This window comes from Diabrotica undecimpunctata, chromosome 4 (genome assembly GCF_040954645.1).
Source record: "Diabrotica undecimpunctata isolate CICGRU chromosome 4, icDiaUnde3, whole genome shotgun sequence".
NCBI lineage: Eukaryota > Metazoa > Arthropoda > Insecta > Coleoptera > Chrysomelidae > Diabrotica > Diabrotica undecimpunctata.
The window spans coordinates 7,584,312-7,604,739 of NC_092806.1; the positions used below are offsets into that span (position 1 = coordinate 7,584,312).

The 20,428-nt window shown below is 33.9% G+C and overlaps 1 protein-coding gene across 5 annotated transcripts in view; it reads right to left on the reverse strand.

The window, feature by feature from the left end:
- LOC140439094 (dynein regulatory complex protein 1 homolog) overlaps window positions 1-20,428 on the reverse strand; it is a 65,433-nt gene that overhangs the window by 19,763 nt on the left and 25,242 nt on the right. The window contains exons 1-7 of one of the 5 annotated variants that reach the window (XM_072528776.1): window positions 18,141-18,591; window positions 17,983-18,082; window positions 13,462-13,722; window positions 8,894-9,252; window positions 3,219-3,602; window positions 2,801-3,080; window positions 2,460-2,632 (exon numbers count right to left, since the gene is read on the reverse strand). The exons of 3 other annotated variants lie outside the window; for them this stretch is intronic. In XM_072528776.1, coding sequence (XP_072384877.1) covers window positions 2,460-2,632; window positions 2,801-3,080; window positions 3,219-3,602; window positions 8,894-9,252; window positions 13,462-13,722; window positions 17,983-18,082; window positions 18,141-18,431 — 1,848 coding nt within the window. In that variant the 5' untranslated portion in view covers window positions 18,432-18,591. Of the gene's footprint in view, window positions 1-2,459; window positions 2,633-2,800; window positions 3,081-3,218; window positions 3,603-8,893; window positions 9,253-13,461; window positions 13,723-17,982; window positions 18,083-18,140; window positions 18,592-20,428 lie in introns of those variants that run through there. One more of the 5 variants, XM_072528772.1, reaches the window with a different exon arrangement.

Sequence of the window (20,428 nt, forward strand, 5' to 3'; positions counted from 1 at the left end):
AAAAACATAAGAATGTTACCTTAAACTGGTAAAAACATTTTTTAAAAAACTTGTTACAAAACTGTTTGTTCGGGCTGTTAGGCCGTTGTCTTCCGAGATTGGTTCTAGACGTTTCGCCAACACTAGGGGTTGGCATCTTCTGGAGATGTTACTGCTTCGCTTGTAAGCTGAAAGTGACGCCGCGTTGTACTACGGAGGTCATATTTATATTTTCTACTCGCCTCCCCTCCACTGGTGAGGGGAGGCGTCCTTATTATCCATGTTTTGTTAATTCTTAGTCCTTCTTCTATCCGATTAAAATGATTTGGACGCTTATATATTTCCACCGCTTCCCGATGTAACCGTGGGTAGTACTGTGATGTTTTATTCAGCATCTGCATTTCTTCAAACAGTTTCCGATGATCTCCGCTTCCCAAAGCCTGTTCGGCAATGGTAGATTTGTCGATATGTCCTAAACGACAATGGTTTTTATGTTCTTTTATCCCTGCGTTTCTCTGTCTTTTTGTGGTTCCCACATATACCATTCCACATGTGCATGGTATTCGGTATACTCCGGCCGTTGCTAATGGGTCGCGTTTGTCCTTCACCGATCTTAAACAATCCTTGATATTTTCTTGTAGGCTTGAAAATGGTCTTTACATTGGCTTTTTTAAGTATTCGCCCAATTCTGTCTGTTACCCCGATATAGAGGGCAAGAACGCTGTGCCTAGGCATGCTGTTTCTTCGTCCTTTCTTCTAGAAATGTTGTTAATCGCTTTATATATTTCTCTTCTGGTATAACCATTAGAGGTGAGCCTTTTTTCAATATAAAGAAGTTCACTTTGCAGATGCTGTGGTTCACATATTCTCTTCCCCTCTCCGCTAGAGTTTTGATGATACCTTGTTTTTGGCCTGGATGATGATTTGAGTTCCTGTTTAGGTATCTGTCCGTGTGTGTAGGTTTTCGATACACTTTATCTCCTAAATAACCTTCCGTTCGATTTACTAATACATCTAGGAACGCTAGTTTCCTTTCCAAGGATATGGTGGAATTATACCGTATTTGCCTCACTACCACCTACTTTTCATGAGAATACCAGATTTATTTACAGGTAGATGGAATAGCTATGGGAAGCTCACTAAGCCCTGTCGTAGCCAACCTTCTAGAGAAGAGTGTAATGGAGTCATCATACAAGCCAAGGGTATGGTTTAGATATGTCGTTGACACTTTTGTGAATTGGGGTCACGAAGTAAAAAAACTTAACGACTTTCTGTCTTATATAAACACACTACATCCAAATATTCAATTTACGATGCAAACAGAGAAAGGTCAACAACTAGCGTTACTAGATGGATTAGTAAATCAAAAGGAAGGTTACTTTTTCCACTACCACAGTGGTAGTCATGGTAGAGTATAAATACAGACTGCCAAATTTGACTAATTTTCAAGGGTAAATGCGCGTTACCATTCGTAAATATAACCCGGTAGAGTAAAAATCATTTATTCTAATACTGGTAGGATCCGTGACAGAATTTTAATTATGGCATTACTCGTCTGTCAGGACTTGACCTCGTTGCCATGTGATCAATTCGTTTTATAACTTAAACATCACAGTTTTTAAATATCAAAGATGTAATTCATAGTTATTCTAACTACATCTAAAGAGTTTTTACTCACATCGTTAGTGGTTTCAAACATGTAAATCCAGATAGCTCTGACGATGTAATAGTTATTCCGAAAACGTTCTGTGATGTAGTCCGATAGGGTTTCTATATTAATATACCTTGTTATAGGAATTTTTTATCCTTATTATGTTCACCCACGACCCGAAACGAACCACTTATCTTGCTAACAACAGGTGGAGACATGAGCCTAGAACAACTTATCAAAATAACAAACCTGTATAAAGCTTTTTTCTAGCTCAAGTTTTTGTTAGACCGAATAACCTGTCAGTTGTACTGTCATCATTTGTATAGTCGCGGTAACATATATTGAAGAACGCTTTAAATGCGTCGACGTTTGATCTTTTCTCTGTTACAACCGACCGGATGCCCGTGCAAACCGTTTTAGTTGGGAAAGCAGTTCCTTAGTAGAGTGTAGAGTGTGCATCTTAACGCAGAACTATCAAAATCTACAAATCTGAGCTTTCTACTACATTTCTTATCGCAACTGTACCAAAGAAAATTGCGGTACTATTCGGGAGTTAAAACAGTTAGTTTTAATTTACGTTACGATTTAAAAAAAAATTACACAATTTTAGTATTGGCTATATGATGAAGGAAGTTGTCATTTTGTGCATGGATCACGATAACTGTTATTTTTCGCCCCAGGTTATGGAAAGTGGGTAAAATGACTTTCATCAACGGTCTTCATTTTCCTTTGCATTACTAGTATTATTGTTTTATTGCATTAGCGAAACCTCGAGCGGAAATTATTATCAAAACAGCTAAACCTAGTGAAATATTGTTATTTAACGTACCTGTGAAACTATATCGTCTATAAAAGATCCACGTTGATGTACAGCAATGCAGGCTTCTTCCAGTTCAGTTATGGAACTAGTGGGTTGCATATCCGCTTGACCATTTGTAAGATTTGAAATACCAGTTAACGTTGAATAATGGCGACTCAGCATTGAAGTTGATACAAGTGAACCTACAAAATGGTTGCTACGATCAGATTAAGGGAAGATTCCCTCAACCTAATCAGCTATCACTGCATTGACATTTTTTAATTATAAATATTCATTGTTAGTGAAGATTACTCACTCATGCATAAATAATAATTATATATTAGTTAAGATAATATGGTAAGAATACTAACTGCGAGACCCAGCATCCGAACAGATGATACAGCAACAATATGGCAAAAAGAATTCGACCATAAGGTCTATATCTTGTTGTCGTTTGATATCCAAAGCAATAAATACATTGTTCAACGTCACCAAGTTTTGCTCTGTATCTTCGTACGTTTTTATCAACATTTTCAGACATTTTTCCGTCAAAAATCCGCTTTTTGTTGACAACTTGTTTAAAACATGTTTGGCCAATCTGTTGTATACAGGATTCGTCGATTCAATATCGCTATCGGCAATAGACAGATTCTACAAAGAGAATACGTAATTGAGTAAGAGAAATAAGTTATAAGCAAAGTTAAGGACAAAGATAATGTATATTTTATTTTAGACAAAGCGACAAGTTCCTTAAATAATGAAAATAAACATAGATGTCAAACATATTACCTGTGTCTCTCCAAAAGGCTTCGAGAGAGCAGCTAAATTCACAGAGAATTCATTGATGATATCTACAGCCCTGTTGTAACTACCCATAAAATTTTTATCTATTTTCTTATATTTTGGAGGAATCCAGCGCGCTCCCAACTGCTGTTGATGCAATATTTTATCAATACCGGTTATTTTATCCAGTAACGCCAGGCAATCTTTGTTGTTGAGGTCCCAAACCTCGTTGAACTTCTTTTCGTTGGTTAAAGCGAAGTGGTCAGCTTTGGAATCGATGTCCAATATATTTTGATGCATTTTTAAGATATTTTCGCTGGTTTTTTTTATTTGTTTGTTAGTGTTTTCTCGATAACTAGTTAGAGAGCTTTTCAGTTCACTGATTGTATCCTACAATGTGAAGAAATTATTAATTATCCTTGTAGTTTGTACAATGTTGTTTTTACAGTTAACCGCGAGCAATGTTTTTCGGAAATTGTCACATTGTTGACATGCATCATAGATGTCCACTAAGCGATGGCAGAAATGAAAATAATGAGAAGAATTGCAGGAAATACGCTGAAAAGAGATCGGATAAGAAGTGAAGATATCAGAAGAAAATTTAATGTACAGAACAGAGAAATGAATGAAATAATCACGTAAATAGAATGGAGAAAGTCAAAAAGTTAATCTACTAAGAGAAAAATCACCAAATGTAAAGGAAATTGTTAAAATAATTGACAAGGCCGTTTCGTCTACTTTATGCTTCATGTCTTCTTCTTCTTCCTATGCCGTCCCCATTAACGGAGGTTGGCGACCACATTTCTAAAAGTTTCTCTGTCTTTTGCAACGTGGAATAATTCGTCTACAGTCATGTACTACACGTTTCATGTAGTTACACAAAAAATACTTTAACTTAAGTGGTTATATAGGTCTTGTGTTTTAAATTTTTTTTTGTTTTTATTCCATATGAAAGTATTTATAGTACTTCAAGAGTATTCACACCAAATCTGAAGTAAATTCGAGCAATATACCAGAGTACTCAGTTTAAAACTTTCAAAAGCGTTTGTCTCGAAACTTTGTTTTTTCGTGCGTTCTCGAGAACGAATCGATAGATTTTGCTTAAACTTTGCACAGTTTATCTTTATAGTATTGTTTCGTGATTGAAAGGGATTTAAAAACAAATGAAGTTCAAAAATGTTAAATAAGTTTGAATACATTTTCATCTCATATTTTTTAGCATTTTTACGATTCTCATCGTTCTTAAAACAAGAACGAGTCGACCGATTGAAAATCCCTTCGTTCAATCACGAAAAAATACTATAAAGATGAACTGTCTAAAGTTTCAACAAAATTGGTCTATTCGTTATCGAGAAATCATGCCTACCTCACGGAAAAATAAAGTTTCGAGAAAAACGCGTTCTAGAAAAAAAGTTTTTAAACTGAGACAGCAGGACAGCACGTACCACTGCGCGGTATTTAAATCTATATAAACGAGAGCGCGTATTGAACCGGCTCGGACCGGTGAGCTCGGATATCGGCAAAGTGTACCGCATTCGCGCACTGACTAGCTCTCCCTCTCCTCGGCAGTTTCGTTTCGTATTAGCAACCGTTTGATACAGACCTAAATTATTTTAAAAATGAGTTCTAGTTCGTCAGTTTAAAGATGTTATGATTGCCTCAGCGTGCAATGGAATACAAAAACAAAAACCAAGATACTGGATTCATAAAATTAATTTAAAACGAGAAACTTATGGGGAGTTATATCATTTGTTTCACGACCTACTCGAAGATGACGAAAAGTTCTTCAAATATGTGTTAGATTCTATGAACTCGTTGAGCTATTACCCCTTGAAAAGTAAGACACAAATTTTCGAAAATCAATATATACTGAAGAACGGCTCGGCTAGCGGTTACTCTAAAGTCAGTATCTTAAGTTTCAACTAAAATAAACAGGTAATACATAATTTATAAAAAAAAACAATTTATTTTTTTATTTAAATTATAATTGATAAATATCTGAGTTATGTTCGTATAATTGTCTCGAACAGGATACAGAAGATGATGTGTTATTTGAGACTAGTAAAGGTACGTGAGAATGTACTGTATGATTATTCGTAATTTCACTACATACTCGCTGGCTAAATTCGATATTTTTGATTTAATTTCAGTTTGAAGGTGGGGTGAAAAAGCTCCTAAAGTTTCCTGCAAAGTTTCAAAAAAATTTTGTAAATGCTTTGAGTTTCTAACGACTTTTGATGCAGATTTTCCTTAAAATTAATATTTCAATACTTTCTACATTTGATTCGGTGGTGGTCCCATAGGCTTAGATGTAGAAGCCGTAAATTCTGAAGTTGCTGATGACACAATATTGTTGTCATGAAGAGGATGTTCCAAAAAAGTCGTAGAATGCATGGCTGTTTCATCATCAGAATCATTTAAACAATGCTCTTCTGGCTGTCTGTCTGACAGATTTGACTTACGTTCTCTGTCTGAGTAGAAAGACATGATGTCTTCATATTTCCACCTTTTTATTGTGGTACTCTATTGGCCACTGACTGTTTTTCTGTTTTTACTTACTTTACGGAAAGCACCCCTAAGCGCTGTCCACCCTTTTTACAATATGGAACTGTAAAAAGTCGACATTAATTAATTTTAAATATATAATAATATATCTACATTCTTATTCTGAGATTTATAGCGGTATTTCCATATCATTCACGGACTCTGTACTTATTCTTTATTACCAATTAATATCTTTCCTTATTTGTAGGTTTCTGTGTTATGGCGATTTAATTTCTACAATTAGTTTTAATTATAGATTAAGAGTAACAACAGTAAGAGAAATAATCTATGATACATGTCAAAAAATATGGACTACCCTTGCACAGTTAGTGATACCTACTCCGACTTTAGAACAGTGGCGAAAAATAGAAGAAGAATTCCGTACAAAATGGAACCATCCGAAAGTGTTGGCACAATAGACGGCAGGCAGAAATAGTGACGGGGGGATATTCTGTTCATCACAGGTTGAAAAAAAAACTACTAACAAATGAATTAAATTTACCTATACAGGGTGGTCTTTAAGTAATTGTACAAACAGAAACCGTATATTCTGCACTTAAAAATATTACGATTTAAGCCAACTTGCTTTAATAAAATATAGATATTAAGAAAGATACAGGGTGTTAAAGTGGAAATTTAAAATTTTATTTTTCACTATAACTTTTACGTTTGTAAATATTTTTGGACAAAAATTTACAATTGAATGCTTTTAGATAGGATAAATTATAATTTTATACATATTTTAATGTAACTGATAGAGGGCGCCACATATGCCACATGTGTGGCATAAATTTGCGCTTTTGCAATTTTTTTGTTCTTTAAGATAGCTCTATTTGTGTTAAAAGATATTAAAGATACATTATTTTTACAAAGAAAAGGTATACTTGTTAGTTACCTCAAAATTCAACCGTTTTCGAGATAATCGCATTCTATAAGTCAGCTGCATAATAATTCTTAGTTTGATATTTGTGCGTTAAAGCACTGAATACCTCTAGATAAGCATAATTTATAGTTTATTCTTATTAAAACAACTTAAAGATGATAATGTAACATCACAAAATGCTTTGTTATACATTTTCTTCTAAAGGTGCCGTGTCCGTATTCAGACGTTGGCTATCATCATGTTTACAATTTCCTTTTTCTATCCCTTCTTAAGTTTCTATACTAGCGTTGTATTAGTTTTTCTCTATTGTAAAATGCTGAAAACCCAAAATATGTGGTTTATGCAAAATGGTACACCACCACATTCTAAAGAAAAGGCAGTTAGAACATACTTAAATACAACTTTTCTGAACGTTGGATTGGTCGTGGTAGTCATATTCCTTGGCAATGTGGTGAGATATTGATATAATTATTTAATTCAGAAAAAATCCGAAAAGAATATTTATTATTCATTACGTAAATTGTTTACCCATTTTTATTAGGACAAATAATGGAAACTAGAGCACAGGTATTTAACAACACATATGTGTCTTGTTTCATAATACTTTTGCTACAAATCTAGCCTTAAAGACTCAGCATTTTTACAAAAACATCATCGTTTTCCTAATAACCGATATTTTTATAAATATAGTAACACGATGTAATTATAGTTTCTCGTAAGCTGTAACATATCATATAAATAAGTAATGTCATCGATAGGTTATTCCGTGTGGATTTAAGTAACCAAAACCAATGGACGAGATACATCACAGTTTAATACATAATTTAACCTCTGCGACAAATAAGATGTAGTTCCATAATATACCATAAGATTTGGATATGTATCCAAAAGAATATATTCATACATTATACATTATAGCCCCCAAGTAGCCCAGAATTTAATCCGCTTGATTTGGGTGTATGGAGCGTATTAAAATAACGTGTCTATAAGAATCCCATAAATATTCGCAACCAACTATGGGAAGAAATAAATAGTGCAGCAGTTTCTTTAGAACGAATGATGCTATTTAATATGAGAGGGTCTTTTATGGAATATATCGACAAATGAATTAAATAAAATGGTGGACATATCAAACACTTACTTTGACAAAAAGTTATGTTATTTAGTTTAACTATTTCTTAATTTGGTTTGTAAACGAAATGTTTTGATTATGACTTTCATTTAACATAAAACGTAAAATGTTTGATGTAAAATTATATTATTCTGTTATTTTGTCAAATCCTATTATTAATTATCCTGTTGATATATTTATTTTATTTAATATTTCGTTAACTATTAACTTTAGTTTAAGGTATTCTATACCAAAATTCAGAAGTATTAATGTTTATGTCTATTTTTCCTTCGTTGCCTGGAGTAATTGCTTTAAATCAGAATTATGCAGCTGATTCGTAAAATGCGATTATCTCGAAAACTGTTGAGTTTTGAAGTTATTAACAAGTATACCTTTTTTTTGTTAAAATAATGTATCTTTAATATTTTTTGTCCCAAATATAGGTAACTTGAGGAGCAAAAAAGTTAAGAGCAAATGTATGCCACATATGTGGCGTATGTGGCGCCCTCTATCAGTTACATCAAAGTGTGCATCAAATTATAATTTCTCATATTTAAAAGTACCCAATTGTAAATTTTTATATATAAATGTTTACAAACATGAAAGTTATAGCGAAAAATAAAATTTTAAATTTCCACTTTAACACTCTGTATCTTTCTTAATATCAACATTTTATTAAAGCAATTTGGCGTAAATCGTAATATTTTAAAGTTTAGAATCTACTGTTTCTTTTTGTACAATTACTTAAGGACCACTCTGTATATAAAGCGTTGCCTTAAATAGATATTGTTTTATCTCATGTAATTGTCGGGGACGAAGCATTACCCTTATTGCCCAATGTAATGAGACCGTATCCAGGAAGCCAAGTAAGAAATAATGAAGCAAATAGAATATAATTATTAAGTATCGCCACTGCAGAGCTAGACGTGTAAGTGAAAACGCATTTGGCATTATGACGAAAAAATTTCGATTTTCTTTAAGTTTAATATTTCGCCTGACCACCTAGATTTTTAAGAAACGATTCTTGTGCTTGGCAACCTGAAGAACTTAAGGATGAGGAGGTGTCTAAAGGTCTTGATAATATGGTTTATATTGGTGGCAATTTTCAGTGAGAAGTTTTCAATATAAGAAGGAGATATTTACCTGCAATTTACCAATCCTCCTCTTCTGCTGACTCTTGATGGTGATATTTTCATTTTCCCTCCGTTTTAATATTTGGTAATTATAATCCAGTCTTTCCGTATTCGATAGAACGAGGCATTTGATTTTTTCGAATTCATTCTGAGCATTCTGAACGTCCAGTTCCAACTGGATTTTTGTCTTTCTGAATTGATCTTCGTGATGTACGGTCATCCGGCCAATGTTATGGGCTATTTCTTCTCGTTTCTTAAATATATATTCAGATAATAATATTTCTTCTTGGTGTCTTTTTCGGGCAAGTTCCTCCCATTTTTGGTTGCTTCGATCGATATATTTTTGCTTTTCTTCGGTTATCACCTGCTCTAATAATAAAACATAATCATGGAATGTATATTTCTTTAATAACAACTTGCGAGGAAAACGTTTAGCAATATGGAAATTGATATTGGAGATGACTCCATATATACTCTCTTTGTGATGTGGTTAATTAGTTCACAACATTTTGTGTAAAAAAAAAGTAAAGAAAATATAATTGATAAAAAACTAAGAAGAGGAATAATAAAAGATTCTCAAATAATAATAATAACAAAAGGAAACACTTTATATAAAAGAAGGTAGGCACCGAAATATAGAAAAATAGTAATTTTGGAATAGATTATAGAGAAATAAAGAAGAGTTCATAAAAATAAAAATATATAGCATAGATCTGTGAAAAAAAAAACCTAATTCGAGTAGTATGTGGAATAAAAATAAAACGGGTTGGGATTTTAGCCACTTGCACAGACTGACATATAAGGTAAAACCGGGTGAGATGCCGCACCTTTTTTCTCACATTAAAAAAATGAACATAGGTTTAACCTAAAAAAAATTCTAATCTCCAGCTTATTCGTTGATCATTACTTCAACGTATATCCCATATTAATAAATGTTGTGTAAAAGGGTTTTTTGTGTATTATCGGAAAACTAAAGAAACTTAATCCACAAGGAAAATAATTCCTGTAGCTGGCTGTATACCACGTATAACAAAAAGAGGTTAGTTAGTATGTGGGTATATTTTATTTTATAAAAACCCTTAAAAGGGCAACATTAAAAACACGAACGTTTTCGGAACAACCGTTCCATCATCAGGTTAAAATACAGGTTACCATGCCTGAGCCACCAAAATATTTGGGTAAAAACCCTTTAAAATGTAATGTGTTACCAAAGAGTGTACATGATGTTGATAATATTATATGATGTTTAATATTTTTAAAAAATTTTTTAAGGGTTTTTATAAAATAAAATATACCCACATACAAAGACTAACCTTTTTTTTTTTTAAAGAAACTTACTTTGGCCATCTTACCCACCTGGGTGGGTAAGATGCCGCACAAGGGTAGGGAGAGTTGGCTTATGGAAATTAACATAAAAAAACAGTCTACACGTAAATTTTTATAAAAATAAAACACAATTTATTTGTTAGTTTTAATTTGTTTTTTCAATTCTGCACGGCCACACATATTACACCTTACTTCATACAATGTGCAGGTTTCATGCATCCATCTAGCACACTTGATGCACTCAAGCCAATCTGCGTTAGATGTTGTTGTGTTATAATTTTCATAACACTCTACACAAACATTACTGTCGTGCACCGACTCGTCCTCACTTGAACTTAAAACAAAGTCAGACTCAGATGAAGAACTGTCTTCTTTTCGAGCATATTTTTTTTTCTTTTCATAGCCTCTTACATTTGCATTCTTTTTTTTATTACTATTTTCAGTTTTCTTCCCTTTAGTTAATTTCTTTTCTTTATCTTTTTTTTTCTCTCAACAAGACCCAAGCGTTTCTTGGTTTTGTCAGCTATTACTTCTGGTGAGGTTTACACCTAAGCTGACTGTTTTCTTGAAGATGGCTTCCTTGAAATAGGTGTGGGAATTGGGGAAACCTCGAGAAGGAGTTTTGTCGGAGTTGACTTCCCCTGCAAACATGGCAAGTTATCTTTTATGGGCGTGACGATGATTGTAGTGACTTCTTTAGAGGTCGATGGTGTGGTCAAATCTTCTTTACCCATTAAAAAATTCTCAGTGGCTACGTCTTGGTTTGCAAATGCTTCTTCAAGTGTTGCATCAGTGACAGGAGAAGGATCAGAACTGGTTGATGGGACAGGAATTTCGTCTTTATCATTTGATTCTTGGTCAGATGGTGCGGAATCATAGTCTGTCCTTGCGAGAAATGCGTCTTCGGGAATAGCTGAAGGTTTAAAAGGGTAGACTCTACATGCCCTGAATCATGAAATACCTGTCTGCACAGTTGCAGATTTTGACCAAGCTTGAGCAAGCAGTTCTCCGAAATGACGCCTCTCCAATTTCTTTCCAGGATTAGCGTTTCCCCACTCGCTTGCTGCGTGTCTGTAGTGGGCCTTTAAGGGCTTAAAAAAGGACCTGTCGAGTGGTTGTAAATATTGCGTGGTGTGGCTTGGTAGACATAGAAGTACAACATCATTATTGGAAGCACATGTCAAAATATCGGGAGAGTTCGTATGTGAGCCATGACCATCTAAAAGTAACAAAAACTTTCCCGGTGGTTTTCGTGGTAAAAAGTGATCTCGAAACCACTTCATGAATATATTTTCATCAATGTAGGCTGATTCCTTTCTCATTTCGATAGCCGCTCCTGCGGGCATTAATTCTTGCCAAATTTGTTGTTTTTTGACACCTTTAAAAATACAGAAAGGAGGTAAGAAGGCACCTTCAGCATTCGCGCAAGCTACCACTGTTACCGTCTCTCCTCTTTCCGTTGATTGTCTGATATGTACATCGCTGCCTTTTTTAGCCACAACAATGCCAGGTTCATTGTTTAGTTGTAGGCCTGATTCGTCTACGTTCCAGATGCTACCAGGTTTGTTGATGAGGTGGTGTTCAGTTAACGTTTCATGTAAGAGCTCGAAGTATTCCTTGCATTCCTTCTTGTTCATGCCTTCTGCTCGAGCATTGGATAATCCTTGAGCTTTGCGAACCGAAAGAGTACCATTCCTTCTCATAAACGACTTAAACCAATCTGCACCAGCAATTCTTTTTGCTTTATTAAAGTTGTGTTTTATACCCATCGCCTCAGCAAGGTTAAAGGCTATTTTCCTTACAGCTCTTCTTGTAGGCGCAAATCCACGAATTTGTAATGCATTAATGTGTTGGACCAATTTTCGCTCAGCGTCATAACCAAGCAATGGTGCAGAACCCATTGCTTGCTTTAAAAAATTGTTTTTTGCTATTCTGTTTCTTAAGGTTTTTTCGGGAACACCGGTCGACTTTGCAGCTGATCGGATACTGACATTTTGGTTCTGTATAAGATTTATGGCAGTATCCAAATTAGTTTGGGTCCACGAACCTCTATTTGATACTCTTTTATTATTAGTTGGCATTTCTGCAACAAAACAAATATATTATATATTAATGGTATTTAAAACTGTGTAATAAATTAATTTAATTATTTTTAGCTGCTGCTGCTTTTTAAAATAATTATAGTTTGGTATTAACCAAAAACATTCAAAAAAGATATGCAGCATTTCACCCAGGCTTACTAGCGGCATCTCTCCCCACAACAATGGGAGAGATGCCGCACGCTATTTTTGTGTTTCAAAATTGCTTATTATTGTCGTAACTTAACGAAGTTATTCTACAGGACAAGTACTAGATACATAATAATCTTGCAGCTATCTATTATTTACATTTCTTTAGTTTTAGATCTCTAAGTAAAAATCAATAAAATGTTTAAGATACTTACAATATAGTAAAATGAAATTTTCGAATACACTGATTCAGTAACTCTAACCACACATCCGCACAACATACAGCTTTGCTAGTGACTAATGTACTGTAGGCACATTTCGTTGATGACACTTCAAGGTTCGTCTAGAGAGGGGGTGCGGCATCTCACCCGCCGCGGCATCTCACCCGGTTTTACCTTACATAACCTGACTTAATGTTTACTATTTAATAAAAATTTGACTACACTCAAATTCACATACATATAATACCTAGACAGCGCTCTGCAATCTAAACTTGTTCTCTCAGTGCAACAGAAAAAATGTACGAGCAGTCCTTGGTCCTTGCACCTCTTTCTGATAGCCCAGATTTATCGACCACGTGACCTTCTCATTATTACCAAACAATCTTTAGTGAGAAGGTCACGAGATCGATAAATCTTTGCCGAAACTTGACGAAAGACAAAGAATACATTGTCGTTTTGGAAAACGCGTCACTGTGCCGACATGAGTGGCATTGCTGCGCGTCGTAAGACCAACACTGCATTCTAACTATGGATTCTACTATAGGTATTTTATCTCTAAGCTCAAATCTCCCATCCCATCGTTCATACTGTTTTTTCCGAAATTCTTGACAAAAGGAAATATATAAACAAATTATAGGAGTATAGGATTTCCAAACCGCATACCGGAAATCGAAAATTAAGATCTATAAATCCCGTTAGCTTTAGCTAGGTTTCAATGAAAATGAAAACCCTTCACAAGACACGAGTTTATTAATGAAAACAAAAGCATAGTTTAGTTATTTCAATACTAGTTCTTAACTTACCAATCAAATTAAATTCGGCGGCGTAAGCACTTTTCATGAAATGGATTTGCTTCTCAATCCTTTGACCCAGAATGCTGATATCTTGGTTCTGTTTCGTTTGATCGCTCGTAAACTTCTTCTCAGATATCTTTAGCTCGTTCCTCAACATTTCGATGATTTCGTCTTTCTGTTGAATCAGTTCATCACACTTCATCTTCTGCTCTAGAATATCTTCGTGGATATGCAAAGGATCTTTGTATTCTTGAATTCCAGCCCATTTGCCTGTAAAGGTATTATTTTAAGAGATAATGCTTCCACGATCGTTTGAACCCTAACAAGAATTTAATAGGAAAAATAAAGACTTATAGCAGTATACTGATCGTTATACAAGAAGAAACTCAAGAGACCTCATATAATTTCCCCATCTTCTTTTGGCATCCCTGTTGACTTATGTGTTGCATTTTGGCCTCTCCTTGGCGAAGTCTTTAGAAGTCTAGAGGTGAATTATTTTTGTTTCTAGAGGAATTAGGATTTCCCCCTATAGTTGCGATTACAGAGCACTGGCTTCAAGTCAACGAGCCTTTTTTGTAGAAAAATATACTATAATTGCTAGGTATGATCGTCCAAGTTCAGCTCATGGTGGTACCCTAATTCTTTCTACAAATAATAATTTTTTTCTGGTAAAGAAAATATGATTTTCTCTTGAATGAAGTCCTTTTTGAGTTTTCATTAGTTTATAACAAGAATCTTAATCTATATATTCTTTGCATCCATAAAAATTTTCTTAAATCTCCCAAATAATGTGTTGGAAGTCCTGGTCTCACTAATTAATGATTCCTTTGAAAAAGGTATATTTCCAGAGTGCCTAAAGACAGGCATTCTTATTCCTCTTCATAAGAATGGTGAAAAATCGAATGTCTGCATCTAAACTTAAATTAAAAACCTGATCCGACTCTGATTTACTCTCTTTTACCCATTAAGGGTCGAGACAATAAACAAAGAGAAATTTGACAATTGATTTATTAGATTGGATTAAAAACACATAAATTAAGACTAATTTACAACCAAAAAGAATTTTTTTTTCTCATGAAAGGAAAAACAGGTGGGTGCGTATACGCACCTTTGGCCGAATACGCATACAATTTTTAAAAAAGGAACATATTGTATCTTAACTGTAAATTAAATTTTAAGACGAAAATTTTCCAAACATTCGGGGTGAAGATGCACTGTACACTTTTTACATAAATAAATAGTATTACTTTTGCACATCCGACATTTTCTTCTTGCACTATTATCGTCTCTTTTTATAATGTGGCCAATATTGTCGAATCTAGTTTCATCTGGTAAAGCAAATTTAGATGGACGTCCATATACTGAGTTTGACAATGATGTAGCGGTTTCTTCACTATTCTCTGCATGTCCATTATATTTTAATAAGTTAAGAACAAATCTCGAACGAAACTCCAGTTGGGAAATTTTAGAATCATTCGCAATTTTAAAAATTTTCCAACTATTGACCACCATACTGTCAATCATGTTAGTAAACAACGGCCACCACCACTTTTTTCCTCTTATTTTAATACGGTAATTCGCAATGCCATTATCATGCAGATCCACTCCACCCATGTATTGGTTATATTGGTGAATTACATTAGGCTGAGGGATAAGAATTTCTTTGTGTTCTTTACGGTTATAACGTTTGGTTTGCATAAGGGGTAAAACGCCACATGTATTTGTCATTAAAGTCACTACTGAATTATCGTTCCATCTTGTCACCAAAACTTCTAAATTGGAATCGAATGCACATGTATATGAACCTCTTTCCTTTTTTTTTCATAATTTTGTTTTCTTCTAGAGGACACTTAGCAGTGCGATTTTCCCTTACTGTTCCTGTTGCAAAGAATCCTTTTTCTTTCAATAGTCCAAAAAGAGCATATGACGTAAAGAAGTTGTCGAAAAAAACCTTATGTTGCTGTGGGTTTTTAACTATCGAAAGTAAATTCAAAACAACTGCCGTTCCTAAGCTAAAACTATTATCTGTTTTCTCAGTTTTTCCGCCATATGGAATAAATTTGAACAAATAACCAGTATCAGAACATAAACACCATAGTTTAAAACCAAATCTAACAGGTTTTCCACGGATGAACATTTTGCACGAATGTCGCCCGAAATATGGAACCATTTCCTCGTCAATGGAAAGATTTTTTGCAAAGACTTCAAATTGTGCAAACTTTCGGTTAATTATTTCAAAAATTGGTGACAATTTTGCAAATTTATCATTTTTATTCAGTAAGGTGTTATCTGACAAATGTATGTTCTGTTTGATTGAACGAAATCTATGTCGGCTCATGCTTTCTCTTACAATGTGCACTTCTTTATCCTCATCCTTCGACCAATACATATCAACTTGAGGCAGAGTGTGATAACCAGATAATATACATATGCCAATAAATTTTTTTAAATCTGTATCATTCATTTCAAAATCGTGACGGTTATTTTGCGATGCATAAATATTTGTAAAATATCGAATGCTCTCACTTACTTCTTTATCAAAAAAGAGTGAAAAAACTTCAATAGGTGACTTGCCTCCATGGTTGGCTTTTATATTTTCTAAATATCGATCAGACTGATGTTGAATTACTGCCGAGTACGAAGGAGTATCTGTTTTTACCCAACTTGGGACAAATTTGGATTTACTATTTTTGCCTGGTTCTTTCTTTGGACGTTTTGATCTGTGGTTCAGAGGAATATCATCATCAGAATCGTCAGAATTCCCATTCACTTGTATTTCATATATACCTGCAATATCTGTTTTTATTCCTTCTTCACCAATAATATTATAATCAATGTCTTCTACATCGGAAATTTCATCTGTTTCCGGCGGCACATAAACCACATCAAGTGAGTCAGCATTTTCACAGTCTGAGTCTTCTTCTAACAAAGCCATTAACTCTTTAGTAGTTAGTGCCCTCTTCATTTCATATTTCGAGAATTTACTAAAATAAACAAAAAAATGCACTACTACTACTATATACACGCATTCATATGATAATAATTTAGCTTACCTCATTTCAACTTATATGGAATATAAAACAAATAAACACAAGGAAACTTTCAAACTGATTTAAGTCAAGAAAAAAGTAAATATAACGTTTACAGCACACAGCAATTTTATAAATAGTGAATGAAGTGTATTGACTATTGACGAGATCGTAATTTCAGATTGTTTAGTCTACGAAAAAAATATAATATGGTTTCGGCCAAAGGTGCGTATACGAATCCATCGTATAAACATACAATTATAGACCTTACTTGTAAAGTATGAATAAATAAGTTTTTAGAATAATAAAAATTTCAACATATTTTTATAATTATAGAATACAAAATATGAATTAAGTTTATAATTAGTATCGGAAAAATTTTTTGTATGAAGATGTGCATAAATCATTAAATTATGCAAAATTGTAATAATCTTAAAATATTTAAAAAGTAATATTTTTGTCAAAAGAAAAATGATACTATATACCTCAATCTATTGAGATGTTACTTCAATAAAAAGAAAACATTAAAAAAATTATTTTCGGGCAAAAAAAAAATTAACAATAAAGGTTGCGTTTACGCACCTTTGGCCGTAAATGGGTTAAATATAAGACAGTAGCATTATCCTATAAAGGAGCTCTTCAACCCTTGCTTCTTAATAACAGCCAGATCAGTATCGTTGATTCTGTAAAATTTCTTGGCATTTTTATAGACAGCAACCTTAAATGGTCCCTTCATATCGATTTGTTAAGTAATAAACTAGCCTTAGTCTGCTACGCAATAAGATTTGTTTCGAAGGAAATCAATTTAGCATCTTCCAAAATAACATATTTTTCTTTGTTCGAGTCTCATCTTCGATATGCTTTTGCGTTTTGGGCTTCCAGTACAGCTACCCAAAGTACTTTGTGCTGTTTAAGGTTGATTTTAATCGATATCGCTTTGTTTACTTCATTAAAGAGAAACCTAAAGTCGCAGTAAAATTAAAAATAATGTTTGCTGAGGTAAAAGATTAGAAAGTAATGATAGGGAGCTCGGGGGAATATGTTTTTTTTGCCGATTCTAGATGTTTTTCTGCACATTTTGCCTTTTTTCGTAAATTTCGCTTATACTATACTAATAAACCAATCTATAATAAAATTTTGAGCCAATAATAAAATATCAATGGTTTGTATATAGATTTCTAAGAAAATGTGTTTGATCGAGACTTGAGGCTTAACTATTGGGATATGTCTAACCTTTTTCTCTTGTTTAATAAACAATTATCAGTTGTACAGTCGGTTACTGTGTATCAGAGTTTAGTTTTTTTGTGTATACCAAAAAGCAAAGAACGTTTTAAGTTAAGTACATAGATTGAAGCATATTCCGAACTTTCTCTAGTAGGACATGGAGCTTTTTGTAAACCGTGTGGCAAATCAGTATGTTTTATATCTTTTCGTTCTTATCCCAAATCTTTTATCGACCCTCCTTAAAAATATTATTACCAAAGGAAACAGATAAACTTACCTGCGATTTCACTAAATTGTTTATGTGCTTCTAGAGCTTCAGCTTCTAACTGTGCTATCACCTGTTGCCTTCTAATGGTTTCAACTTCTCTCCTATCAATCTACAATTATTGTAACTTCGATTAAAATTACGGTTGTTTTATAAAATATACCCCCTACCTCTCTAGAATCATTAGCCACTTTAATATTTTCTAAATACTCTTGCGATTCTTGAAGAAATTGCTCCAAAATATCAGCACTAGTCTCCATCTGCATTTCAACTGGATGTTTTGCTTCCTCTATTATTTCACCCATGTCTTTAATTTGCTGCAATTTTATGGCAGCGATTCTTCGTTCTATTCTCTGCCGCCTGGCTAGTTTTCTTTCGTTGGCATCTGCCGAGATTACAGAAGGGCCTTCTGCATCCGGAATCTGAGCGATCTCCGATATGATAGAAAAAAGGCGCGACATCTTTTCCCGGTAACTCACTCAATGTAAGATGTTAACACGAATTTTATTTATATTATATTATAAAAATAATACGCTAAATAAAAAAACATACAAAAATGGGAAAAACATTACTCAACATAAAAACCTATATTGACAAATTTGTCACATTTCGAATACGATAACATAACGAGTTTGTTACCATAGAAATGTAACTAGAAGAAAAAATATTTAACTTTATTGATATCGATAATACATGACTAAATGTTTGGTCGATATTCCTAATAGATGACCTACCAACACTGGTTTCGATGGAGACAAAACAATAAATTTTGATATATGATATATCGTATCTAAAAAAAGTAACGAAATTTTTATTTGTTATATGTACATTCAGATGCAAAAAAATACACAAAGGAGAAAATTTTGATCAAATTCAAAGTATTTCAGTTTTTTTATTTTTAGCCCTATTTTGATGTTTTTTTAGCACACTGTGTAAAAATTTCTAAATTTTTATTTAGTATAGTGAGTTTTTTAATAAAATTTTGTATTTGACTTATTATACGGGATTAATCGAAAGGTGATTTTTTTATCCTAAATTTGAAACATCCTGTGGAATAATTCCGTTAGCGGATTTTTGTAAATCCTTATTTTTCGGTTGCAACCATGTCTGCTTAGCATTAAGTTTTTTGTTTCATGTGAAAATATGAATTGGTTCATTTTTAATAGCGAAATGAGTTTGCCACCCACAATTTACGACTTTTTCTATTATTACCATTATCTTTTGTATTAATTTGTAATACGACGATGGCGGCTTTGGTGACTGATATCGAAGGAATGTCATATCGACATCCCAGAAGCACTGTATTTAAATAATGATTAACAGCAACGACATGATCTTGGTTTTAATGAACAATGATAACAATAACAAAACAAAAAAAAAACAACAACTTGTAACTGTAAAAATGTAACTTAACCTAAGTAAGCAAATAACAAAGAAAAACTACTAAAAAGTAGCTTAATATTTTGTATTGCCTCCCCTAGCCTCTATAACTGCCTGTACACGTTGGCTCATGCTGTCTATGAGGTTGCATATGAGGTTGAATATTATCTTGCTGGATGTTTTGCCACTCCTCTTCTAGAACCAAGCGAAGTTCGTTAATTGAGGCTGGTGCGATGGGATTCAGATCTGGCGAACACGCTGACCAGTTCATTGTATTAATACCAACTTCCTCTTAATATTGCGTGACACACATTGCAGAGTGGGGTCGCGCATTATCTTGCATTAATAGAAAATCATCACCGATATATTGAGAAAAGGGTACTACGTGATTCGCTAAAATTTCCTCAATATACCGATGTGCAGTCAACGAACTCTCAATAAATACCAAATCAGTGTGCAACTCTCGGGATATTCCTGTCCATACCATCACCGAAACTCCTCCATAGCTAACGCAGGGACTGCAAGCGCACTCCGCAAACCTCTCCCCAGTTCGACGCCTTACTCGTTCTCTCCCATCTGATGAGTGAAGACAGTATCTGGACTCATCCGTAAAAAGAACATTACTCCATTGTCCTAAATTCCAATTTAAATGTTCTCTGGAAAATTGTAGTCCAGCCACTCTGTGCCAGAAGTAATTTGGACCCAGTTGCTGGTCTCCAACTTTGCAAAACAAATTCATGTAATCTTCGACGAACTGTAAATACATTTACATTATTGCCTCGAACCTCTTGAAGCTGATTTCTCAATGTTAAATGACGATCCCGCAAAGCGTTGACTCGTATAAAACGATCATCTAAAGCGGTAGTTTTGCGCTTCCTGCCAATTCCCGCTTTACGCTTGTTTGTTCCAGTTCGTATAAAAAATGAACCGAGGCATATTTTGACATGAAACAAAAAACACAATGCTTAGGAGACATGATTGCAACCGAAAAATAAGGTTTTACGAAAATTCGCAAACGGAATTATTCCACAGGATTTTTCTAAGTTAATAAAACCACGTTTTAATTAACCCCGTACAA